Genomic DNA, 27663 nt, shown 5'->3' with positions numbered 1-27663 from the left:
TCTTCAGATTGCTTTAGGTAATGCAGATAGTTTAACAATGTTGATTCTCCCAATCTGTGAAGACAAAATATCTGCATTTCTTTGCATCTTCTCCGGTTTCTTTCAAAATGTCGTATAGCACTGGTCAGCATGGCTCATGGGTTCTTCTGTGAGGACCTCAGGTTAAGGGGCAGACATTAGCTCCACTCCGTAGGTCAGCTTACAATACCAGATTTAGGAAAGTTTTCTCTGCAGACACTTGCAGCTCATTCCTTTTAGAGATAACTCCCGCTTTGTTCCTGCTAGTGTCTAAAATTATTGTAATCATCATCTTTCAGAAATTTCCCAGGATTTGGCACATCCTTGCTGGTGGAGAATGGGCAGAGACATGTTAAATGCAGTTGACAGCGACACCCACTTATTTTACCCAGCATTTAATAGGTATTCATTATGCACCTACTACAGGCTAGAACAGCCTGGGCACGGGAGGAAAAAGCAAGAAAACTCTACCCTTGCCTCAAGTATCTTGTCCAGAAAACCAGGCAACATGGCTCAGAACATATCAATTGGAGCCTCAAATGGGTCAAATCAAAGTAAGTTAAAGAAATCAAGGTGAATGTCTTCCGTTATATTAGGAATGGCTTGATGGACACCAGGTGTAGACATTTCACTGGTTGAAAGTCCCAGTAAAACCCCAGTCCTTTAATCTAGCACCTGTAACTAGGTTACCAAACTCAAGCCATACCTTTTCCCTATCCTTTAAATTTTCTAACAAGAAAAAAACTTATTTCCAAGCCTCGACGTAAATGGGAAAGGTGTTTTTTTTTTCAGCTTTATTGAGATATAATTGACACAGAGCACTGTGTACAGATAATTGTAGAAAACAGAAATACAAGGGTGGGAAAAAGTAGGTTTTTAGCTGTGAGTACACAAAACACCCTTGGGATTGGATAAAAAGTAAAATGATAAGACATGTCCTTCTTTTACTTAGGTGAGTGCAGGATGGTTACTAAACAAACAGTGAAATCATCATCTTGGTGAATTTGAAATCTCACAGGCATCGATGGGACTCCGCAGCAGACATTCAACCACAGAAACCTCAGGTGTTGACCCTAATAATGCCTCGTTCGTGCAAAATTTGAGCAAGAGCCCTGGCACTTCTGAGTGCCTGGAGGCCCCAGGACAAAAGCGGAGCCCTAAGGGGTGCTGGCCACTAGGCGGCCCAGTAGGCTCTGGGTTTCTATTTTCAGGCCGATGCGCTTTATTCTTTTTTTCCGGGGGTTCCCACGGCTCGGTTTCTTTCCAGAGCTCCCCACAGGCTTGGCGAGAACCCAGCAAGCAAGGGGCATCCGCTTTCCCGCCCCCGGTGCTCACCCGCCCAGGCGGGCGCCGGCCCCGCCCTGCCCCGCACGCCGCGCCGGGCACGCCCACCTGCGGTTGCTGACACTTCGTGAGTCTAGCGATTGTTGCGTCTGGTGCCCGCGGTCGGGAAGGTGAGTGCACGCTGCCCTTGAGGATTCCCGCGGGCCTCCCGCAACATGACCCGGTCCTGCGAGCCGCGCAGGGCACCTCCCCGCCCCCCCGAGAGTCCCTCTTCTTCTTGGTGCTTCGTGGGGATCACTTTGGTGACCCTAGTGCTCCAGTTACCCCCATCCCTTGGTAGGAACCTGGAGAGGGTGTGCGCTCCGGAAACGAACTGGAGAAGGTTGGGGAGCGGGCTGAAGGGTGCCGAAGGCGGGGGTGGGGGTGGCGGTGGCGGCGGGAGCGGGGGACAGGGGAGGAGATTCTCTTGGTGGGTCAGGGTCAGGGTCAAGGGTCCGGTTGGAGGCGCAGGGCTTGGCCCCGGCTGGTGCGGAGCTGGGGTAGAAGGCTCAGCCACAGATCCTCGGGTTGTGCTGGGGCGGTTCCAGGACGGTGGGTCCCTGTAGTGGCGGCGATGAAGGCTGCTGGGTGGTCGGCACTGAGCTTTGCGGGATGCTGGGGCGCCACGGGTGTTTGCCGGGGACGAGGGAATGCCTCCAGCTGAAGCTTGCAGGTGTTTGTGCAGGGAGTCGCTCGGGATGGGGAGCCCTCACCTGGGCTGCAGACGAGGGCTTGCTCTCGAGTGCCCTGCGCGTGGGGATGTTGCTGGGGCCCGAGCTGTGCCTGGGAGGGGTGTTTGCGCTGTGCTCCCGGGGTGTGGGGATGCCCGGCTGAGTGGAGTGTGGGTGCCCGGCCACGCGGGGCTGGAGGAGCCTTGGCTGGGTGTGGCCTGGTGTGCGCTTTGTGGAGCGCGGCGCCTGGAAGCTCGCTGCTGGCTTTGTACGGGGCTGGGAGCGCACGTGGAGTCCTTGAGTGAGAATGGCCTTGCGTCCTGGGATTTAGGATTGGGAAGGGCGCGCAGTGCCTTTTGTACATAAAGATTACAGGCTCATTGTTGCCCCCAAGTCGTATTGGTATTTTGCTCTCCCCCCTGCCCCCCGCTCCTGGACCCCCCATTAGATTGGGCCCTATCTAGGGAAGATTCGGAAGCAACCGAAGAAAACATTGGTAGCTAAACCTAGTGAGAACTGAGAATCGTAATGAACAATAAGCAATGGTACTGTTGTACAGCTCATAAACTAAACGCTGAAGGCCATACACTGTCTGCGACGTTTCATTAAATCTAATGAGTTATGTTATATAAACACTATTAAAAGCACTTTTATTGTATAAAAAGACATATTAGGAATCCTCTTTTCTTTGTATGCTTTCAGTTACTGCGATTGCATCAAACAAAGGTTGCTTGCCTAACTTAATCATGCTGTTGTGTGCTTGCTTTCTTGCTGGTTCCAGGAAATTCTAGAGTGATCTTATGCATTTGGATGAGAACAGAATTATATAGACTTTCTAGCTATTTGTTTTCCTATTGTAAATGGGAATGTCTCGCCCAGGGTATTCAGTAAATGTTAATAAAACCGACCTCTCAAGTAATCCTCTTGTAAAAAATGCTGTTAATTACGAGGGCTTTAGGGTTGCGTCGACTTTAGGGCACGATGGCAATGAAATGTTGGACTGGGTGTATACATAATTTCAGAGTTTTAGAATATGATACGAAAGAAGAGTAAAATTTGACTTGTTTGGAATACTCCTGACTGGTCTCACCATCTGAAGTGAGAACAATCCAGGGTGTAAGACAGGCGGAAGGTTCCTCCAGGGTCACAATAGGTCTATCTCCTTTTTTTAAAGATCCTTCCGCGAATAGGAAAGATCCCTGATTCTTTTAGCCCTTTAGGACTTTACTTGATGTGTTTCCATCACATTATTTTACATAATTGTTCTAACACATTTTTTTTTTTTAGATTTTCAAGCCCACAGGTTAAAAAGAAAAAAAGAAAAGAAGAGAAATGAAATTACTGAAATGAAAAGGCTGAAGGGGGGGGGGGGGAAGACTTCTTAGAAGAGAATTGAGTTTTGAAATGAATTTCAAAAGAAATGGGGACTGATGCATACCTATATGGTGTATCTTTCAGACCTAAAACACTGATATTTGCTTCCTAAATTTACTGTTGAATAAAAATCCAGCCCATCCCCCAACAAACCAAAAGCGAATAGAATGCTATTTAAAGCAAGGGCAGCACGTGGCCCACTCCTAGGACCCTTGGATGAAAGCAGGGAACAAGGCTTTAAAATCTTACCAAGTAGCTTTCCATTTATTCTGGACTACCCACCTGCTGCCACACCACAGTCCCTGGCTGGTCAAGGAGATTAAATATTTCATTTTTATGCTTGTATTTCCTTACTTTTAGGTCTCTGTGGTCAACCACCAGTGTTCCAATCTATGAAGTTAAAGGTTCCCCCTCAACCTACATATTTACCTGGGGAGAAAGTATATTATCAATGTAATCCAGGATATTATTATTCCTATTTTTATGGCCTCAGCACCTATTGTGAGAAAAATAACTCCTGGTACCCTATTGATGAAGCTTGTTACAGTAAGTAAATAACACCTTTCTTTTTTTGTATGCATGTGTGCTTGCTCTGGTGGTGCTGGTGTTGCTTTTAACTTGGATTCGTTTCCCACTGTGGCAATGATGATTTTCTCACGGGAAACGAGGTTTTAGATAGCAAGACAGGTGTTTAAGCTTTGACAAATCTCCCGGCGTGGTTTGGGTAAATGTGAGTTTATGTTTTCCCTTATAATAGTTAGCTCCAGCAAATACTATTGCATGAATTGACAACAGCGGTGTAGAATTATTTTTATTAAATCTGTTTTGAAATTTGTATAAAAAAATGAATTCGCAAATTTTCTTCTAGAAAAACAATGCTCAACTCCCAAGGTTCCTAACGGTGAAGTCTATGAGCAGTATGAACCACAAACGGGCTTTCAGTTTGATAAAGACGCTTACTTTTATTGCAACTATGGGTAAGTGGCCCCTTAGAGAAAAGAAGGGAAAGGTTACCGGTTCACTATTGTTTTTCTTCTCTTCTTAAACCAGTGGTTCTCAACCTTGGCTGCACACTAGAATCACCTGGGAATCTTTTAAAAACTAATCAGGGTTTTAAAAAGATTCCCAGGTGATTCTAATGTGCAGCCAAGGTTGAGAACCACTGTCTTAAACATTGCCATCAAGTTGATTTCACCTGCTTTCTGTGTGACCAGTTGCACTTGCAGCCAATCAACTCCCGGGCTTTTGAGGGAGACTGAAAACATATGGACTTAATAGAAACTTAAAGGAAAGCCGAATTACATAACCCTTGCTATAGGTAACAATCAGCTTATTGTAAGCATCACAAATGTAGTAATCATGGCGACTTCATCCTTGACAACAACATGCACCCTATTAAAAACAAAACAAGTCTCAGAGTTGAAGGAGGGCTCACAGAAATGTGTTGTTGAAGTCCTTTAATTCTTTACATACGTTCTATCTGGTGGCTCTATACTTCATTACGAGTGGGGTATTGAAGTTTGTAACTATTATGGTAGAAATGGCTGTTATGTAGAAAGGTGTGTTTCTCCAGTTCTGTTGCTTTCTATATTTTGATGATCTGTCATTGGGTGTCAATGTTTATAACCGTTTTTATCTGCTTGTTAGGTACCTTTTATTAATAATACTTAAGGTCCTTTGTCTCTTGTAAACTTTTTTGATTTTGAGTCTGTTTTACCTGATACTTAGAACAGCCACTCCCGCTTTTTTGGGGGGATACTGTTTGCATGGAATATCTTTTTCCATCCATCAACTGATTTTGTCTTTGGATCTCAAATGAGTGTCTTGTAGACAACATAGAGTAGGATTATGTGTTCATTCTGCCAACTTCCTTCTTGTGATTAGAGAGTTTGTCATTTAAATGTAAATTTGTGACAAGGAGGGACTTCTGCCTTTGGGGTATATGCTTTCTATATGCCTGGTAGCCTTTTTGGTTCATTTCCTGCATTACTGTCTTCCTTTTATGTTAATTGTCTTTTTTGTAATGAAATGTTAAAAATTATTCCTCATTTCTTTTTGAGTATATTCTATTGCTATTTTTTATGTGGTAACCATGGGGCTTACATTTAAAATCCAAAAGTTATACCAATCTAAATTGGAATTTATACCAGTTTAATACACAATGCTTAACTCCTTTATAGAGTCATAGCCACCCCATTTGGTTGTTATTGTCTCAAAATTGCATCTTTTTATATTCTTTTAAATGCATTATCTCTTAACTTATATACAAAACAAGATTTGGAGTTAAAAAACAAAGTTACAGGCCTGGCTGGTGTGGCTCAGTGGTTGAGTGTCGACCTATGAACCAGGAGGTCACAGGTTCGATTCCTAGTCAGGGCACATCCCGGGGTTGCAAGCTTGATCCCCAGTGTGGGGCTGCAGGAGGCAGCCGATCAACGATTCTCTCTCATCATCTCTCTATCCCTTTCTCTCTCCCCTTTCCTCTCTGAAATCAATAAAAAAAATATATATATATATTTTAAAAAGTTACAGTACTGCTAGTTTTTACACTAAAAATTTTTTCTTTAAATGTATTATCTCTTAAATTGTGAAGAGAACAAAATTATGGTTACAAGCTATTTTTAAAACAATACAAGCTTTTATAATTGCCCATGTATTTACCGTTAGTGAGAAGTTTATTTCCCATCTGGGTGAAAGTTACTTTCAAGTGCCCTTTTATTTGACCTTGGAAGACTCCTTTGAAAATTTCTTATAGGGAAGTTCTAGTGGCCACAGGCTCCCTCAGCTTTGGTTTACCCTGGACTGTTTTAATTCCCCCTTCACTTTGAGGACAGTTTTGCTGGGTAAAGTATTTTGGGTTTAGCGTTGTTCTTTTCTTTTAGCACTTTTAGTACATCTACCCACTGTCTTCTGGGTTCCAAATTTTCTGATGATATACTGATTATATTATTAAGAACCCCTTGTATGTCATGATTTATTCCCTCTCCTAGTTCAAGATTCTCTGTCTTTGGTTTTTGAGTGTTTGATTACAGTAGTCCTCATGTATCATTGGGGGATTATTTCCAGCACACCCCCCCATGCCCCTGTTGATACTAATCCAAGTCCCTGGTATTTGCCCTTAACCTATAGACATCCTCCTGTGTACTTTAAATCACCTCTAGACTACTTATAATACCTAATACAATGTAAAGGCTGTATAAAATAGTTGTTACACTGTGTTGTTCATGGAATGATGACAAGAAAAAGAAATCTGTACTTTTTCTTTTTAAGAATATTTTCAGTTCTTGGTTGGTTAAATCCACAGATGTAAAACCTACAGATCTGGAGAGTCTACTGTATTGTGTCTTGGTGTAGGTCATTTTGAAATCATTTTGCCTGGTGGTTATTGAGCTCTTGGGTGTTTATATTCCTGTCTGGTATCAAATTTGGAGAGCTGTGAGCCTTCATATTCTTTATATATTCTTTTTGCCCATTTCTGTCTTCTCATTTTGGAATTATCACAATGTGCATGTTGTTCCACTTGATGGTATCCCACAGGTCCCTTAAGCTCTGTTAATTTTTCTTCATTTTTTTTTCTTTCTGTTCTTTAGATAATTTTTATTGTCCTAACTTCATGTTCACTGATTCATTCTTTGGCCTGCTCAAATCTACCTTTAAAACCTCTAGTGAATTTTTCAAGGCATATTGTACTTTTGAATTCCAGAATTTTTTGTTGTTGTTTTTTTTGTTTTTTTATTAATCTGCTTATTGATATTTCAGTTTGTTCACACATCATTTTATTAACCTTCCTTCATTTTTTTCATTTAGTTCTTTGTGCATCTCTCAGAGTTATTCTGAGGTCTTTGTTTAATAAATCTGCCATCAATGCCTTTATCAAGGGCAGTTTGTTGATTTTTTTAAAAATGGATCATACGTGCCTCTTTCTTGTCATGCCTTGTGATTTATTTTATTTTTGAATTTATATTCAATCTAATAATGTGGTAACTCTAGAAATCAGCTTCTTTACCTTCCTTAGACCTTGCTATTTTTTGGTATTGTCTTTGGATACTTTCATTGTAGTTTGGTGTCTCTGTGCTGAGGATCAGCTCGAGATATAAACTAAAGGTCTTCTCAGGTTGTTTCTGAGTCTTGCCCTGAGCACATGCATCCAATTTCTAATTTTCTACATATATGCAGTTCTTTTTGAAGATCCTGGTTTTTAATATCTGCCTCCTGAGAGAGGTAAAGAAAAATATGTAGTGGAGAGAAAAGGGTGCAGGATCTTTAAATCCCCTGAAAGTCGTTTCAGCTGGGGAGGAAAGGGCCAGCTAGAGAAGCAGATGCTACAATGGCCTCCCATCTCTTTGTCCACTTCTCTGTGATCCGCAGCAGTAATCAGAACACAGTTTTCTGATATTTGTAGGGCAGGGCCTTTTTGCCCCCCTGGCTCTTGCAGGCTGCTTGAGGAATACAGACACAGCTGCCTGACACATTGTGGATGGTGGGGGATGTATAGCTGCTATTTTCCTAAGAGCTGAAATTATGTTTACTTGTTGGAGTCTTTCCCTGGAAATTTCAAGCCCTCAATAGACTAGTTCAAAAATAGTTAAATCAAGCAGATCCTGCTATTGAAATTGTTGTCTAGTTGGAGTGACAAAGTCCTACTCTGCCATCTCCTCAGAATTCTCTCTTAAAACACTAAAATATGGAGAAAATGAGTGAACCTTCTGAAACTGTACAAACCGTTTCACTATTTTTTAACTTGATCAAGTAAAAATAATGGAACATCCATTTAATAGTTATATACACAGCGACTGCTAAAGCATTTTGAGGGGTACCAATCATTTAAGACACAGATTTTTTTCTCTCAGAAATTGTATCTTTTTTGAGAAACACAATATAGACATATGTGATGGCAAAATAGTAAAGGAGAAGTACCAAATAGTAGTACATGATTATTGCAATGAGAATCCAGAAGGAAGAGAGTACTGTGAATTTAAGTAATCAGAGATTTCATCAAGTAGTATGTCTGAGCTATCCTAAGAAACACATCCTGATTTAAAGAATACATGCATACCTCATTTTATTGTGCTTTGCTTTATTGCACTTTACATATATTGCATTTTTATCAATATCCAAGCATAACACTCCACCGGCAAAAAAGTCACAACTTGGCTGAAGGCTCAATGATGATCAGCTTTTTTTTTTATTAAGCATAAAGCATTTTTAAATTAAACTATATACATTCTGTCTTTAGACATAATGCTATTGAACACTTAATATACTACTTTATCGTATAACTATAACTTCATATGCACTGGTCAACCAAAAGTTTTGTATGATTCGAGTTCTTGTGATAATCGCTTGATGGTGGTGGCCTGGAACCGAACCCATGATATCGCTGAGGTATGCCTGTATTAATAAGAGCTAAAACTTACCTAGCACTCACTATTAACTCATCTAACACTCAGAACAGCCCTATGACATATATACTGTTATCTCCTCTTCATAGATGAGGAATGTGGAAAGGGAAACATGAAGGGACTCGTCCAAGCTCAAATAACCAGTCAGTGCGAGAGCCGGGACTCGAATCCAGTAGGCAAGCTCCAGAGCCTTGCCTCTGTGCTGAGCTGTGGTGTGACTGAGCAGAATGGAAGGAGCCAAGCCATGGAAATTAATGTGTTATGCCCAGGAGAGCAAAGAGGCCAGCCTGCCAGGCATGGCAGATGTATTTAGATATCTTTGCTCTTGGCCCATGTGTGTGCAAATGCAGAGACTGTTTAATTACATTCCAGATTTGGTTAGAACTTTCATGATAGTGTGCTATGTAAGAAAATTCCCCCTCAACTTATTATAGTGCAGAAAACAACTATATGAAATGTTCCTCTTTATTATGTACATCTTGTTAACCAGTAAATAAAACAGTAACCTTTTTTTCCCCTTCATTTAGTTATTACTTAAAAGGTGAACCAATTTTAACTTGTAAACTTTCTGGAGACACAGTGTATTGGGGCGGTGATATCCCAACATGTGAAAGTAAGTAAATTTCCACTTTAGAATTTAGACCAGCAATTCTCAATATTTTTGGCCTGGGGGACCCACTTTGCTGATTTTTTTTAAGTAAAGTATAATTGATATGTAATAGTATATTAGTTTCAGCATAGTGATTCATTTATTTATGTGCCTTATAATGTAATCACTATGATTAGTAACCATCTGTCACTATTCAAATGTATTACATTATTATTGTACTAGAGGCCTGATGCACGAAATTCATGCAGGAGGAGGCCTTCCTTTCCCCATCTGCCAGCACTGGCTTCCCCTCACAGCCCCGGCTTCGTCCGGAAGGATGTCCGGTCTAATTAGCATATTATGCTTTTATTATTATAGGTTCCCTGTGCTATGTATTACATCCTGGTGACTTGATTCATTTTTTAAAATATATTTTTATTGATTTCAGATAGAGGAAGGGAGGGAGAGAGAGATAGAAACATCAGTGATGAGAGAGAATCACTGATTGGCTGCCTCCTGCATAACCCATACTGCTGACCAAGCCTGCAACCCGGGCATGTGCCCTGATCTGGAATTGAACCATTACTCCCTGGTTCATGGGTCAAAGCTCAGCCTCTGAGCCACACTGGTCTGGCATTGATTTATTTTATAACTGGAAATCTATACCTTTTATTCCCCTTCTCCTTATTTACCCATCCTCCCAGCCCCCTTTACTCTGCAACCATCAGTTTGTTCTCTGTATCTATAAGTCTATTTCTATTTGGTTTGTTTCTTATTTTAGATTCCACATGTCATAAAATCACGTGGTATTTTCTTTCTCTTTCTGACTTATTTCATTTTGTATAATACCCTCTAAGTCCATCAATGTTATTGGCAAATGATGAGATTTCATTCTTTTTTTTTTTTTTGTCTGATAATATCCCATTGCATATGGATGTATATTTGTATCCTACCTAATAAAATAGTAATATGCAAATTGACCATCACTCCAACACACAAAATGGCCACCACCAGATGGCCAGCAGGGGAGGGCAGTTGGGAGGGACCAGGCCTGAAATGGAGGGCAGTTGGGGGCAACCAGGCCAGCAGGGGAGGGCAGTTAGGCATCAATCAGGCTGGCAGGGGAGTGGTTAGGGGCAATCAGTCAGGTGAGTGGTTGGGAGCCAACAGTCCTGGATTGTAAGAGGCATGTCCCAGATTGGAGAGGGTGCAGGCTGGGCTGATGGACACCCCCCCACTGCCGTGCACAAATTTCATGCACCAAGCCTCTAGTATTATATAAATATATATATATACATATATATGTGTGTGTGTATATATATGTATATATATGTGTGTGTGTGTATGTGTGTGTGTGTGTGTGTGTGTGTGTGTATGTATCACCTTTTTAATCCATTCATCTATTGATGGACACCTAGGTTGTTTCTAAACCTTGGCTATTATAAATAATGCTATAATGAACCTAGGGGTGTATATATCTTTTGAATTAGTGTTTTTGTTTTCTTCTGATAAATGCCAACAAGTGGAATGGTTGGGTCAAATTGTACTTATGTTTTTAATATTTTGAGGAACCTCACAACTGTTTCTGATAGTGGCTGCACCAAATTACAATCTCACCAATAGTGTAAGAGGGCTCCCTTTTCGCCACATTTTTGCCCTTTATGTTTTTAATTAACAAAGATTCCAAAGAGCTTCACTTTATGTGATTTATGTCTATTGGTATTTATTATATTGGAATGAAAACAAGTTTCTAAAATAATTATTCATTAATATAAATTTTTTTAAAAAAACAGTAAAGTCGATGCATGTTTAATTATATTCTATAAAAAATTTTAAAATGTCCAAAAACAAATTGTGAGAATGGTAGCATTGTTTTACACTTTCATAAATCTCTTCAAAATCTGGCTTAAAGGAAGATACTTAGATTCAATCTGTTGTGAAATAACTCATTTTGTAGCTTCTGGAACATTTCACTGTACTCGTAAGGTTTAAAGTGAAAAAAAGACATATCTTAGTATAATTGTGAACCAATGAATTAGCAAATATTTATAAATTATAAAGCATTTCTCAACTATCAGTGAAGCTTTAATCACATGCATATTTTCTCCTCAAATTTTCAGCAAACCTTATGATGACTAGAACAAAACTTAGCATAGCCTTATAGATAAATATTGGTATTTCATTTAGGTATTTAAGAAAATCAGTTTCTTTTGAAAGTTCATTTCTACATGGTTTGACTTTGGGGTAATAACATTTTTTCACAGAAACATACTAAATGGGTAGTAGAGTCACCACTAGATTATAGAAATCACATGTTAATGAATTTATTGAATTTATTTTACTAAATGTTGTCTTAATCTTTCATTTTCCTCTAATTTCCTCTGTTCTCTCTCTCTCTCTCTCTCTCTCTCTCTCTCTCTCTCTCTCTCTCTCTCTCTCTCTCTCTGTCTGTCAGAGATTTTATGTGGAGAACCTGGAATAATAGAAAATGGAAAACGCACAAATAGCTGGAGGGTTGAATTTGAATTTAATGAAGTAGTGACTTATACTTGCGACCCTTCAGATGGACCTCAGGAGTATTCACTTGTTGGAGAGAGCAAGCTTTCTTGTTCTGGGCCTGGCGAATGGAGTAGTGGCCCTCCTCAATGTAAAGGTAATGATATTTCCATTTATTCTTCATTTGTAAATACAGTAGAAACACTTTGTAGATAGTTTTACCTATAAGTAAACAAAGAGTCATATGTGCTTCCTCCTCCTGTTAAATTGACTTTTAATTTATGACAAGTTGAAACAAAAATAATTCTAGTTGTAGGAGTCCCCACCTCCAACATGTTCTCGGCACTTCAGTTTATACAATGTGAACTACTGTGTACATGGATGTTAGGGTTTTTTCCTTGGAAGGACCAAAAACTAAACACACACTGGCTTAAAAATAAGTTCTTTTTATATTAAAATGTCTGAGATATATCACAATAGGTAATGGTGGAATAAATTGTAAAAGACCGACTCTCTTACTGAAAACAATGATAAACTCTGTACACACATTTTTCTAAAATGTTTAATTCTTTTTTTAAAAAATATATTTTATTGATTTTTTACAGAGAGGAAGGGAGAGGAATAGAGAGCTAGAAACATCGATGAGAGAGAAACATTGATCAGCTGCCTCCTGCACACCCCCCACTGGGGACGTGCCCACAACCAAGGTACATGCCCTTGACCGGAATCGAACCTGGGACCCTTAAGTTCTCAGGCCAACACTCTATCCACTGAGCCAAACCGGTGCTGGCTGTGCACACATTTTTTTAAAAAACAGTGTTTAAGGCACTAGGGAGTAAATTCAAAACAAGGTAACAGAATAATAAAACTAAAATTCAGTGAAATTGAAAACATATAATAGTACAGAAAATTCAGTGAAACTAACACCTGCTTTTTAGAGAAGATTGATAAAATAGATATACCTACAGCTAGAATGACAAGTAAAAGGATGATATTTATTATCAATATCAAGAATGAGTCCAGCTGGTGTTGCTCAGTGGTTGAACATTAACCTAGGAACCAAGAGGTCACCAGTTTGATTCTCAATCAGGGCACATGCTTGGGTTGCAGGCTCAAACCCCAGTAGAGGGTGTGCAGGAGGCAGCCAATAGGTCATCAATGTTTCTATCTCTCTATCCCTTGCCCTTCCTCTATCTCTAAAAATCAATAAAAACATTTTTAAGTGAGAAGACAACACTGAATATCCTGTAGATGTAAGGAATAATGAATAATAAGTCAATATTACAAAAAACATTATAAATTTGACAACTTAAATGAAATTGACAAATTCCTGGAAAGACACAAATTACTGGTGTCTACTAATAGATGAATGGATAAAGAAAATGTGATACCTACACACAAACGCATATACACATACAATGGAGTATTACTTAACAATAAACAGAATGAAATCTTGCCAATGGAGACAACATGGTGGACATATGTAAAGGGTATTATAAAAATGAAATAAAAAAGAAAAGACAACTATATGATTTTACTTATATGTGGAATCTAAAACGACAAAACAAATTAACAAACAGAAACAGAGACACAGAGACAGAGAACAGATAATGGTTGCCAAAGGCGAGGGGAGTGAGTAGAGGGGTGGGTGAAAAGAAAATACTGAGTGCGATGAGACTGACCTTGAATCTTCACCCACAATTTTCAGTAAAACGCTTTTAAACATGGGACCATATTTTTTTAAAAAAGGACTTTGTAACTTCTAAACCCTGCTCTGCCACTTGGTTGGATTTGCTTGGCTAAGTTTATTTCTCTCTCTAAGGCTCAGTTTTCTTGTTAGTAGGATGGTATTAGCCCAACAAGGTGGTCCTATGATAAAAAAAAAAATACTTTTTTTTAAGACACAAAATACCAAAACTACTGAAAGATATAGGTAACCCGTAGAGTCCTATATTTATTAAAGAAAGAGAGTTAAAACCTTCCCTCAAGGAGAACTGCAGACCCAGATGGCATACCTGGGGAATTCTACCAAACATTTTAGGAATAGACAATAGCACCTCTACACAAACTCCTCAAAAAATATAAGAGAAGGGAATACTTCTCAACTTATTCCATAAGGACATTAGAGTGATACCAAAACCAAAGACATTGCAAGAAAATTACAAACAATAGCCTTAATAAATATAAAACCAAAACTTTATACAAAATAAATATTAACAAATCAAATCCTATCATATATAATACAAATAATGCATCATAACCTATTAAGATTTATCCCATAAATGCAAGGTTGGTCCAAATTTAAAAATTAATCAGTGTAATTTATAATATCAAGAGACTGCAAAGAAGAAAACAACATCATCTTATTAGATGCCCCCAGAAAGCAACTGACAGAACTCATCATCTTTTCATAATAAGGCTTCTGAGCAAACTAGAAATCTTAACTGGATAAAAGGCATTTATAGAAATCTTAGAGCTTACATTAATTTTAATGGTAAAAACTAATATATTTCCTCCCAAGGTGGGAACAAGGCAAGTATATTCGCTCTCACCACTCTAGTCAGCATCCTACTGGAGGTCCTACAACAAGGCAACAAAGAAATGGGCTATATGTATGAAAGGAAGCAATAAAATAGTCTCTAAACTTATGACATTGTCTGTGTAGACACTTCCAAAGACTTTAATTTTAGCTAGGTTGTGAAAGAAAAGATCAACCTGCAGAAATCAATTACATGTCTATATAATACTAACAGCCAGTAGAAATTGAAATTTTAAAATTGCTATTTAGAGCAGTCATGGCGAACCTTTTGAGCTCGGCGTGTCAGCATTTTGAAAAACCCTAGCTTAACTTTGGCGCCGTGTCACATATAGAAATTTTTTGATATTTGCAACCATAGTAAAACAAAGACATATTTTTGATATTTGTTTTATATACTTAAATGCCATTTAACAAAGAAAAATCAACCAAAAAAATGAGTTCGCATGTCACCTCTGACACGCGTGTCATAGGTTCGCCATCACTGGTTTAGAGCATCTCCAAAATACATGCGCATAAATCTATCAATATATGTGAAAAGATGTGAATGCTAAAAACTACTAAGCACTAATAAAGGAAATTAAGAAAGACCTTAATATATGAAGGGACATACGTTGGTCATCAATTGGAAGACTCAGCATAATAAAGACATTAATTCTCTGTTTTTGATGTATAAATTTGGCATAATCCTGATAAAAAGCCAAGCAGAACTTTTTGTAAATTGATAAACTGATTCTAAAATTTATATGGAATGACAAAAGAACTAGAATAGTCAAAACAATTTTGAACATAATTGAAGGATGCACTCTACTGGATATCAAGAGTCTATATAAAGTCTACTATAAGGTATATAGCTGTATAGGACAATGGGACAGAATAGTGAGTCCAGAATTAGACCCTTGCAAATATGTCCAGTTGATTTTCATCTCAGATATGCAAACAAATCAGTGGTAAAATGATCCTCTTTTCAAAAATGGTACAGGCACAATTTGGCTTCTATATTGGGGGAGGAGGGGGGGGGAGCACCAGAACCTATGTAAGCACCATTTGCAAACATTTACTCAAAATGGGTCATAGACTTACATGTAAAACCTAAAACGATAAGACTTTTACAAGAAAACTTAGGTATTTGTGACTAGCCAAAGGCTTCTTAAATACAGCCCATAAAGCATGATTCTTTTCAAAATTTTAACAAATTGGGTGTTCCAAATGCAAAGCTTCTGGTCTGCAAAAGACTAAGAGAATGAAAACGAAGCAATAAATAGAAAATATCTGCGAAGCAGACATCTGAGAATGAACTTTTGTCTACAATATATTGAGAACTCTCAAAGCTCAGTAAGAGAATACAAATTTTTAAAATAGGCAAAAGACTTGAATATAGCTATTTCACCAAACATGAAATACAGATGGCAAAAAAGTAAATGAAAATTTGTTCAATATCATTAGTAATTATAAAAATGTAATTTTAAAAAACCCCCACAAAGATGCCACTAACCACCTTTTTAAATGTCTGACATAAAAACAAGTCTAAGTATTAACTTTCAACTTTATCTCAGCCCTGTGTGTTTATGTAATGGTCTACAACCTAAAATTAGTTTGTTTTTTATCTCTAGGTTTCAGCCTAAAATGTTTGGAAAACATGGCCCTAACTCCATTGGCCTTTCTGTTTCTTGAACATCCCAGTTCATATGTGATGTTGCCACCTGAGAATATTTTCTTTGCATATCTTTGCATGGCTAGCTTCTTTTCAACTTTTAAATTTCAGCTCAACTATTTTCTTTTCACGAGAGTCTTTCCGGCCTTTTGAAACGTATCATAATGAAACATATCACAGGGTATCATAATCAGCGTTAGCATGAAGTTTTTAAAAATCTTTAGAGCTAACAAGTATCACAAGTGACATTTGAACTTACCCAGAATTTGTACCTGGAAGATTTTCTCAAAATTTGCAGAAAAAAAAGTATGAAATAAAAAAAAAAAAATCTATAACAGTGGTTCTCAACCTTGGCTGCACATTATAATCACCTGGGAATCTTTTTAAAATCCTGATTTCTGGGCCTCATCCTCTGGAAATTCTTTTTCTTTGTTATGGGGTGGAGCCATGACATTAGTAACAAAGAAACAGAATTTCCGGAGGATGAGGCCCAGAAATCAGGATTTTAAAAAGATTCCCAGGTGATTATAATGTGCAGCCAAGGTTGAGAACCACTGATCTATAATGACTGTTTGTTCTAGATGGAAAAAATTAGATTTTTAAAATATTTTTTAATTGATTTTAGAGGGGGCGGGAGGAGAGAAAGAGAGAGAGAAAGAAAGAAACATCAATCACCTGCCTCCTGTTCGTACTCTGACCAGAAATAGAACCCGCAACCTAGGTACGTGCCCTGACCAGAATCACGCCAGCGACCTTTCGGTGCATTGGACAATGTTCAACCAACTTAGCCACACTGGCCAGGGCACATAAAAAAGTCTTTTTTAAAAAAAATAGCATCTTGTCTTTCATTTCTTCTCTTTCCACTGGAAATTTCTACTTTGCACTATCTTTTCTAGCACTGGGTTAAGGCAACTTTCTATTAATTCTGAAATTTCTCTGCTTCTTAGTGGTACAGTGTGAACCGCCAGTACTCAAATATGGAAAACCATTGTCAGAAATGAAAGAAAAATTTTTCTACAAAGATGAGGTTGCATTTGAATGCCTGAAGGGTTTCTACCTTAATGGCAGCAACCCAGTGTTCTGTGGTGGAAACAGTACCTGGGAGCCTGAGATGCCCACATGTATTAAAGGTACATATTATATCTTTTCTTTCTTTGTTAAGGTTTTATTTCTTTGACATTAAATATCAGTGATACACCATAATTGAAAATAAGCAATTTTAGTAATTAACTCTCTTGTATTCCTATCCATGACAGATGTATGACACAAAGTTCATATAGACTTTGGCTGTTGTGATTTTGTATGTGTTCATAGGGCTCTTAGCACATTATTATGTGCTAAGTATAATATATCACATAAGTATATAAATATATAAGTATATATAAGTATAAAAGTATAAGTATACTTATAAATTATATAAGTATATAACTAAGTATATCACGTAGTATATAAATTTATCTTGTTCATATTTTTATGTACAAAAATGTTTAGTAACCCTTTTTTGGTATAAATTTAATGAATTATGGGAATTTTTACCTAAATACGAATGGAAGTCATAATTTTTTTTAATATATTTTATTGATTTTTTACAGAGAGGAAGGGAGAGGGATAGAGTTAGAAACATCGATGAGAGAGAAACATCGATCAGCTGCCTCCTGCTCACCCCGTACTGGTACACACAACCAAGGTACATGCGCTTGACCAAAACCGAACCTAGGACCCTTCAGTAGGTAGGCCGACGCTGTATCCACTGAGCCAAACCGGTTAGGGCGGAAGTCATAATTTATATAAATGAAAAGTGATAATTTTCAGTTGATTGATCCTACATTATGTTTCCAATGTCATAACCTATTTTAAGTCATATTTATATCTTACAAAACTTGTTTGAATTCATGTTTACACTCATTCATCACTTTTAGTAAAAGGATAAAGAACATATTTATAGCCATTTTGATTGTCATTTTTCCTGATTCTAAAATTATTTGCCATATTCCATAAACAGGTATGTATACTTGGGCAAGTTATTTAAATTTCTAAAGTATTTGCTTACATGTAAAATGACTTAATGCCTTCCTAACTGGGTGATAATACAGCTTAAATTGGTTGCACTTAAACCACTTAGCATTAATGCCTGGCACTTGGTAGCCTCTTAAAGGAAGTTCATATATGACTTGATATTAGTGAAGAGGAAGATCTGTGGCGTTTGTTTTCTAACATGTATGCTTTTTGTGTCACCAATTTTGCTATTTTATTTATTTTTAATATATTTTTATTGATTTCAGAGAGGAAGGGAGAGGGCGAGAGAGATAGAAACATCAATGATGAGAGAGAATCATTGATCGCTGCCTCCTGCATGCTCCACACTGGGGATTGAGCCTGCAACCTGGGTATGTGCCCCGACCAGGAATCGAGCCGTGACCTCCTGGTTCATAGGTCAACACTCAACACTGAGCTAACTTTGCTATTTTAATTCACTTGCCCCATTTAAAGGTATCTTCTTGGTCCAGGACTGTGTGTCATTCCCAGACTGCAAGTTCTTTTTATACAGTACAATTTGAACTGGGAAATTTCTGTTGTCTCTAGAACAAGACTGGTGTTTATACTACCTCATACGATTATTCTTTTTCTCTTTACTGGGCATTTCTTTTTGGTAACAGGAACTAAATTTCATACCAACTTAAAGGCAGGAAAAGTCATTATGTATAGAAATGAAATGGAGGATTTCTTGCAGGGACTACTCAACCACTCAGCCTAAGACTTGAGAGATTATTTTCATGAGGTGGAAGGAGTTGTCTTCCTGATTCCAGGGCTGTTCTCTGGCTTCTCTTTGGTTTCAGGAAAAGCAAGAGATGAGGAATAGTGGGAAAAGCATTAGCCTGGGCTGACCTCACGCAAGGCCCTAATTTGGTTTCACTTACTCATGGAACATCATTTCTGTGGACTTTAATTTCCTATTGTTTAAAGAGGGTGTTGATTCAGTTCAACACAAATCTCAATCACTGGCTTCTAATTTGCTTATTTCCTGTTGTCCTAAGACTTTAAAGAATTGAGGGGAATTATACATGTTAACATGGTAATTAGAACACCTTTTTATAATTCCTGTATACCTGGCACCTGGTAGTCTCCTTGAGTATCTTAGTTGAGTGTTGTGAGGTTGGGGGGTGGGAAAGAGATGGCTTTGGGGTGGATTGATATATAAGATTGCACGTGAAGTTTATACTCATTGACCCATCCATGTTTACCTGCATGGTCCTAGTGGGTATGTGTACTGTGGGATACTGTGTTTGTTGATATGCTCTTTTGAAAGAGTTGACCATGATAACTCATAAAGGACTTATAAAACACACATAGTTTAATGTTTGAAAGAAGAGGAGAGAATTAATGTGAGAAAAAGCGTATGAAGAGAAAAATGACAAGGATCATTTTTAGAAATCATAACTCCCCATGGTATTATTAACCAATTTTTATTATTAGAGAAAACTATAAAAAAGAACCAATAGCAACATATCATGGTGATAAAGTACATCTGATTGTGCTGTGAAAAAAATGTTCAAGAAATATTAAGCAGAAGAAAAAAGCATACAAATTATTTGGTTTGATACTACCTAGATGGTATATTTTAAATACATTATGTTTACTCTGAACACAATATTTTTATGATTTGTTTTTAGTTAACTTCTAAGGTTTTCATTATAAAATATAAAATAGTAGTGAACTTTTTTTATGTAGGTACCTGTGTAAATATATTTAGGTCATATTCTCAGAAGTAGAAACCCATAGTTTGGAAAGTATCCATATTTTTAACTTTGAGGAATAATTAATCTTTCTGGAAAATAAAAAAAATCAGCCCTGAGTGGTTTTGCTCAGTGGTCAGAGGGTCAGCCCTGGGATCGAAGGGTCATGAGTTCAATTCCCAATTGAACTACAGTGGTTACAGGTTCCTTAGCCCTGATAGGGGCGTGTGCAGGAGGCAACCAATCCATGTTTCTCTTTCTCCCCCTCCTCATTCCCTTTCACTCTCTCTGGAAATCAATGGAAAAAATATCCCCAGGTGAGAATTTAAAAAAATCAAATCCATATCTTTATTAACTGATGAATGGAATAAAATTTATTTTTCCAGGTTTCAAGCCTACTCATCCAACCAAACCTCCACTTTCAAGATATCCAGGTTCAGTAACTCTTTATCCTACTTCTATTGTTAAGAACTTTGTATGCTGACGGTGAAGAGTATTATCTTCTTTTAATTTGCATTTCTTTAATTATTAATGAGGCTGAACCCTTTTTTGTCTACATTTATTTATTCATGGCTTTGCTCAGTTTTCTGTTAGGTTTCTAAAATCTTTTTTGTTGTTGATTGTGAGAGCTCATTACAAGTTAAAGACCTTTTAATATATAGTGAATATTTTTCCAGGTTTTTTTAACCTTAATTTTACTAGTTTTCTTTTAATATTTTTACTATACTACTGAATATAGATTCCTTTTTATATCTTTTGTTACATGAGTAGTATACAAATGTATTTTGTATATTTTCAAACATTACAGAAATATACAGAGCAAAAAATTAGTTCATCTCTTTTTCTAGTTCATTGTCATTGTTAGTAATTTAGGTATATTTTTATTCATTTCTAATGTATAAGAATACATCATATCCTTATAATGTTATACATATTTGGGCATTTTTTTTCTTAACTAGAAATAGAATCACATTGTTCATACTTTTCTAAAACTCTCACATTTTACACTTACTATCTTAGATTGGGATTGTATTTAGATTTATCCCCATCCTTTTTTAAAGACAACTTTAATATACACCATATCTTAAATAACTATTCTCCTATAATAGTCCGTTATATGTGCAGAAGTTTTATATTAGTAGGCAGTTGAATGTATTGATCTTTTCACTAATGGCTATGAGTGTTGTCTTTCTTATAAAAGCTTTAAGTTCAAATTATATAAGCATTTTAATCATTTATTCTGATTGCATTCTTTACATTTAAATCACTGGTATATCTGAAATTCATTATGGAATGTGGAATTAGATTATGTTCTCCACTTAATAGTTCTGAGTCAGTGTTTCTCAACCTTCTGGCCCTTTAAATATAGTTCCTCATGTTGTGACCCAACCATAAAATTATTTTCGTTGCTACTTCATAACTGTGATGTTGCTACTGTTATGAATCGTAATGTAAATATCTGATATGCAGGATGGTCTTAGGCGACCCCTGTGAAAGGGTTGTTCGACCGCCAAAGGGTCGCGACCCACAGGTTGAGAAACACTGTTCTAGATCTTAGGGAAAACTGTCAGTATTTCACCATTGACTATGATGCGAGCTATGGGTATTGTTCTTTTTTTTAAATAAATGGCCTTTATTATATTAATGTTTGTATTCCAAATCAACTTCTAATTTTTAATTCCTCCTCCTTTAAAAATTTTAGGTAGAATCTTATTTCATTCAAGGCTAATTTGAGACTACAGTAATGATAAACTTGCTTGCTATTCCACACAATATTGTCACAGGAAATTTCAGTGCATAGGGAAAAGTTTGCTGACATTTAGTATAAACTTTGAATATTTTATAATTCTATCTTTAATAAGAAACAACTTATAAGGAAATTATAAGCACTTTAATACAAATGTTAAAAAAATCAATGAAGTTATAGATCTTTAAGCTTTATTTAGTCTTTCCTTTTTTTAAATTATTTCCATTATGCCATTTTTTTTCTAGGATATCCCAAGCCTCTTGAATCACCACCAATTCAAGAGATTTTCGAAATAGGTATTTATCATGAGACCTTAGAGTCCTACATAAATATATTATGTTCCAATTATTTCAGGTTAGGGAAAAAAAGATGTCAAAAATGATTAGTAATAATTGACATTTATAGCAATAGTATGTGTAGACACATGTATGTAATTTTCTCTAATCTTGAGAATTTTAGTGTCCTATTAATCTTTAACCTGGTGTGGTAAGTACAGCACAAAACAATGACAAGTGAGGTTCCTATTAAGGGTTTCACAAGACACATCCTATACCCGGAATCTATTTGAAGTGTTCTGTAATCAAAGGGATTTGGATGTATTAGCGGTCATGCTAAAACTAGAATGATGCTTTTTTTTTTGCTGTAGTTTTTAGATGATCAAATCAAAAGTAAAATGAAACTGTTATCTGGGACCCATACATGTTCAGTATCTTTAAAACTACTTTTCATTTCTTCTCAGATCCAGGAATCATTGCTCTAATTATTCTCACTATACGTAAGTATCTCAAACATGAATACCACTTAAAATATTACTGTGCTTTCTTTTCTAATGACTTTCTAGTTTCTCTAGTGTTTATAGCTTGAACCGAAGCAAACCAGTGCAGAAAAAAACCTGACCTTTCCATATGATATGCACGTTTTGTTGGTGACTGTACATTCATTTATATTCTATATGTCCACTTAATAACAAACCCTAATTATTTTTCAAGATAATTAGTTATATGACTTTTAATCTCAAGTGTTCTTCAGGTCATTTTCTAAACTAGACACTTTTCTGACTTACCGTGGATTATTCAGTGGTTCTCAACCTTCCTAATGCCGCGACCCTTTGATACAGTTCCTCATGTTGTGATGACCCCCAATTTCATTGTTACAAATTGAACATAATTAAAGCATAGTGATTAATCACAAAAACAATATGTGAAATTATATATGTGTTTTCCGATGGTCTTAGGCGACCCCTGTGGAAGGGTCGCGACCCACAGGTTGAGAACCGCTGAAAGTGATTCCAGGGAACTACGTTTAGATCGGGAAGAGTCCAGATGGAATATGAATGTATATGTGCTTAAGTATATTTCTGACCACTGAAATGTAACCGACAGTAATTTATTTTGCTAGAATTTGAAACTTAGATATTATTGAGAGTTACATGTCATTTGTTTTCTGGTTTCTTATAGTTGTTGGCATTGCAGTAATTTGCACCTGTGTGTACAAATGTCTTCAAAGAGGAACAAAGGGGTAAATTAAACATGTTTCTTCTAATTTATTTGTCCTTCTCACTCTTGAAATACTTTTGTCACTTTTGTTTTTAAAATGTGCTACATTAGAGTACCATCCAAATTACATTTCTTTACTAAAATTATTTTCAGCTGCTTTTAATATCAATGCAACAAAAGTAATTGGTGGAGAATTATTTTAGGTATTACAGCTGTTAAATTTTTTAAGTTTTGGTTCTGCAGCAAATCATGGACCATGATGAGCCCTTTCCAACTCTAGTTATACCCTATTTTCTAAAGGGAGTAGTGGCCAAGATTAAATTTAAAATAGTTCACTGCTCTACATGCAGACGTGAACTATTTTAAATTTAATCTCTTTCATATGTGGAAGCTGATGAACAAAATAGATCCACAGACATAGAAGCATTTCCCTAGCCAGTTTGACTCAGTGGATAAAGCTTCAACTCGTGGACTGAAGGGTCCCAGGTTCGATTCCGGTCAAAGGCATGCACCTTGGTTGCAGGTTCCCCAGCCCTGGTCTGGGTGTGCAGGAGGCGACCAATGGACGTCTTTCTCCCTTCCACTCTTTCTAAAAATATCCTCAGGTGAGGATTAACAACAGACTGTTGAATCTCAGTGGGAAGGCAGGGTTGAGTGAGAAGAGATTAACCAAAGGATTTATGTGCCTAGCCCAGTGATGGCAAACCTATGACATGCGTGTCAGAGGTGACACGCGAACTCATTTTTTTGGTTGATTTTTCTTTGTTAAATGGCATTTAAATATATAAATAAATATCAAAAATATAAATCTTTGTTTTACTATGGTTGCAAATATCAAAAAATTTCTATATGTGACATGGCACCAGAGTTAAGTTAGGGTTTTTTAAAATGCTGACACGCCGAGCTCAAAAGGTTCGCCATCACTGGCCTAGCCCATGGCCACAGACAGTAGTGTGGTGAAAGCTGGGGAGGGTGTCAGTCTGGAAAAGAACAAAGGGGAAATCTACAATAAACAAATTTAAAAAACAAACAAACACGCAATTGCATCAAAAAATACCTAGAAATAAGTTTAACCAAGGAATTTTGTACTCAAAAAAATTAAGACACTCAGAGAAATTGAAAATGATAAAAATAAATGTAGCATATACCATGCTTATGGATAGAATGAATAAACATTTTTTTTAATATATTTTACTGATTTTTTACAGAGAGGAAGGGAGAGGGACAGAGAGTTAGAAACATCGATGGGAGAGAAACATTGATCAGCTGCCTCCTGCACATCTCCCACTGGGGATGTGCCCGCAACCCAGGTACATGCCCTTGACCGGAATCGAACCCGGGACCCTTCAGTCCGCAGGCCGATGCTCTATCCACTGAGCCAAACCGGTTTCGGTGAATAAACATTTTTTAAATGTCCATAATACCAAAAACAATGTGTTGATTCAATGCAATCCATATAAAAATACCAATGGCATTTTTTTTCAGAGACCTAGGAAAAAAAATTTTTAAGCTTATATGGAATAACAAAAACTCCAAAGAACCAAAGCAATCTTAAGAAGGAGAGCAAAGTTGGAGGTGTCATGTCACCAGATATCAAAATACACTGTAAGGCTATGGTAGCCAAAATGGCATAAAAACTAAAACATAAATCAATGAACAGAGATTCCAGAAATAAGCCCACAGCATATATATGTAGTCAGTTAACCTATGACAAAGAAGGTAAAAATATACAATGGGGTAAAGTTAGTCGCTTCAATAAATGGTACTGGGAAAACTGGATACATGCAAAAAATGAAATTAGACCACTTTTTACTCCCTATATAAGAAGAATAAACTCAAAATGGATTAAAGACATTTAAGACTCAAAACCACAAAAAATAGAAGAAACCATAGGCAGTAAAATATCAGATATTTCTCTTAGCAAACTTTTTTTTTTTTTTACATAACTTCTTAGGCAAGGGAAACGAAAAAAATAAACTAAAAAGATTTTGCACAGCAAAGGAAACCAACAAAATGAAAAGACAAGCCCACTGGGGGGGAGAACATGTTCACCAGTGAGGACGCACAGGTGGCCAATAGATATGAAAAGATGCTCAATGTCATAAATTAAATCCACAATGAGATAGATAATCAACTTGCACCTGTCAGAATGGCTATCAATAAAGCAGCAAACAAGTGTTGGCAAGGATGTGGAGAAAGGGAACGCTTGTGCACTGTTGGTTGTATGCAAATTGGTGCCACCATTTGGAAAACATTATGGAGTTTCCTCAAAGTTAAAAATGGAACTGCCTTATGACCCAGCAATCCCACTTCTGGGAATATATCCTAAGAATCCAAAAACAACAATCAGAAAGAATATATTCACCCCTATGTTCATAGCAGCATTATTTATAATAGCCAAGATCTGGAAACAGCCCAAATATCCATCAGTGGATGAGTGGATAAAAAGCTGTGATACATTAAAACAATGGAATACTCCTCAGCTGTAAAAAAAAAAAAAAAAAAAAAAAAGAGCATTATGCTAAGTGAATTAAGCCGGTCAGAGAACAACAAGTACCATATGATTCCAATCATATGTGTAATGAACAAAATAAACTAACAAAAACAGACTGGCAGCTGTCTGAGGAGAGTGGGGTTGCAGGACTGGTGAAAAGGGTGAAGGGATTAAAAAAGAAAAAAACCCTTATAGACAGACGAAAGTATGGCAATTACCAGAGGGAAAGGGAGATTTAGGGAAATAGAAGAGGGTATTTGGGCATAAATGGTGATGTATGGAAACTTGACTTGGGGTGGTGATTGTATGTACACCACACCTATATAATGTTATTAACCAATGTCATCCCAATACAATAAAAAGGAAAAGGGTTAGGGACACTACTGGAAGTATTAATCTAATAAAACACACCTTCCTGAATATCAAAAGAAATGTTCAAAAGCAAAGAAAAATAAACAAATTAAGAAATACAGTAAATGTCACCTAATAAACATTGTCACTCGTCTGGTGTTGCTCAGTAGCTGAGCATCAACATATGAACCAGAAAGTCATGGTTCCATTCCTGGTTAGAGCACATGTCTGGCTGTAGGCTCAGTTCCCAGTGTGGGGTGTGCAGGAGGCAGGTGATCAATGATTCTCTCTAACTGACCTTTCTATCTCTCTCTCCCTGAATTTGTTTAAAATATAAAAATATATTTTAAAAATAAACACAATTTTGATATGACAGAGTTGAGACCAAATTTAATAGTCCTCTCAGTAATGTGAAGGAACTTAACTTGTCTATTTTTTAGAAAAATCATTTAAAATGGCTCATAAAGCAAAACATAAATCCATACTACATATAAGATACTTAAATTGCAGTGATTCCAAAAGCTCAAAGTAAAAAATTGGACAAAGATTTACCAAGCAAATGAAGACAATAAGGAAACAGGAGTTGTAACTCAAATAACAAAGCAAATGACCTCCTGAAATTAAATGTGTCCGAAAAGACCACTTCATAAAAGTGCCACACTCCACAATGAAGATATGATAGCTCAGAATATCTATGCAACAAATAAAACCACAAGCCATCTACATAAAACAAAATCTATAGGAGATACAATAAGAAAACGGCCTTAGAGATTTTAAAACACCATTCTTATAAAACAGGTTAAGTGAACAAAAATTAAGCAAAAATATAAAAGAGTTAAATAAAAATTAAAAGGTAAATCTTCTACATACATATACACTATACCCTGAGAATAATATATCTTAAGTGCACATGAACTGTTCACAAAAACTATTAAGTATAAAGAATACATCAGTAGTTTCCATAAAATAAATATTATAAACAATATTCTCTATTCACTATGCAATTAACACTAGATATTGAAAATGAAACCAAAACATAAAAAAAAGCCCTTCCCAGTGTAGGAGAGCCTGGCCCATGAGGCTCAGTGATTGAGTGTCAAACCATTTACAATTCCTGGTCAGGGCACATTTCCATGTCGTGGGCTGGACCCCCAGTAGGGGGCGTGCAAGAGGCAGCTGATAATTTTCATCATTGATGCCTGTCTCTCTAAAATCAATAAGAACTTTTTTTTTGAAAGTATACAGGGGAGTGACACTGAGTTTTACTTTGCAGAGTTTTGACTTTTGATTAATCTACAAACTTAAAAACTAAAGGGAAAAAATGAAAAACGGAAGCAAATCGAAACAAATCTAATGTAATTTCAAATATATACAAACGATACCCACAGAGAAAAAAAATTAATCCAAGTAATTTATAAACACAATATTTAACTATATGCCCACAAGACCTGGGCACTAAGGCAGTATTTGGGTATAGGAAGAAAGTTGAAAACAAATCCTGAATTAAAAAAAAAAATACTTGGTCTGCTTACTGTAGTTTCATAGGTGAGAAATTGTGAAACATTCTGGGGACGTCCTGGGGTTGAGCAACTATGCCGATGGTTAAATCATCGGGAGTGCCCCTCAGAGGAACGTGGTGCCGGAGTTTCCATGGCCGGCCACTTGGACACATCACTGTGGCAAATGCTGTCTGACCTATTGCTTCAACAAACCAGCAGACAAGGAATTGTATATGGGTTGATAAAAAACATGAACTAGCAACAAAAAAACCAATATTT

The 27663-nt window shown here is 36.9% G+C and overlaps 1 protein-coding gene across 2 annotated transcripts; it reads left to right on the top strand.

The window, feature by feature from the left end:
- Positions 1–1408: 1408 nt before the first annotated feature.
- On the top strand, positions 1409–23084 carry LOC308534321 (membrane cofactor protein-like; the record flags this gene model as incomplete). Of its 2 annotated transcripts, none has more annotated exons than XM_081112793.1 (9): positions 1409–1472; positions 3747–3932; positions 4255–4363; positions 11833–12030; positions 17011–17193; positions 20184–20231; positions 21790–21840; positions 22284–22319; positions 23002–23084. In XM_081112793.1, 8 exons carry the CDS (start codon positions 3870–3872, stop codon positions 23064–23066), a joined length of 753 nt encoding a protein of 250 aa, XP_080968919.1. In that variant the 3' UTR covers positions 23067–23084. The 2 variants fall into 2 exon arrangements, with proteins under 2 accessions (XP_080968919.1, XP_080968920.1); XM_081112794.1 differs by lacking the exon at positions 1409–1472 and adding an exon at positions 9316–9401 and having other exon boundaries at positions 3779–3932.
- Between the last annotated feature and the right edge of the window lie 4579 nt (positions 23085–27663).

The sequence above is a fragment of the Myotis nattereri genome, assembly GCF_964212035.1.
Source record: "Myotis nattereri genome assembly, chromosome: 18".
NCBI lineage: Eukaryota > Metazoa > Chordata > Mammalia > Chiroptera > Vespertilionidae > Myotis > Myotis nattereri.
This window is presented reverse-complemented; position numbering and strand designations above follow the sequence as displayed.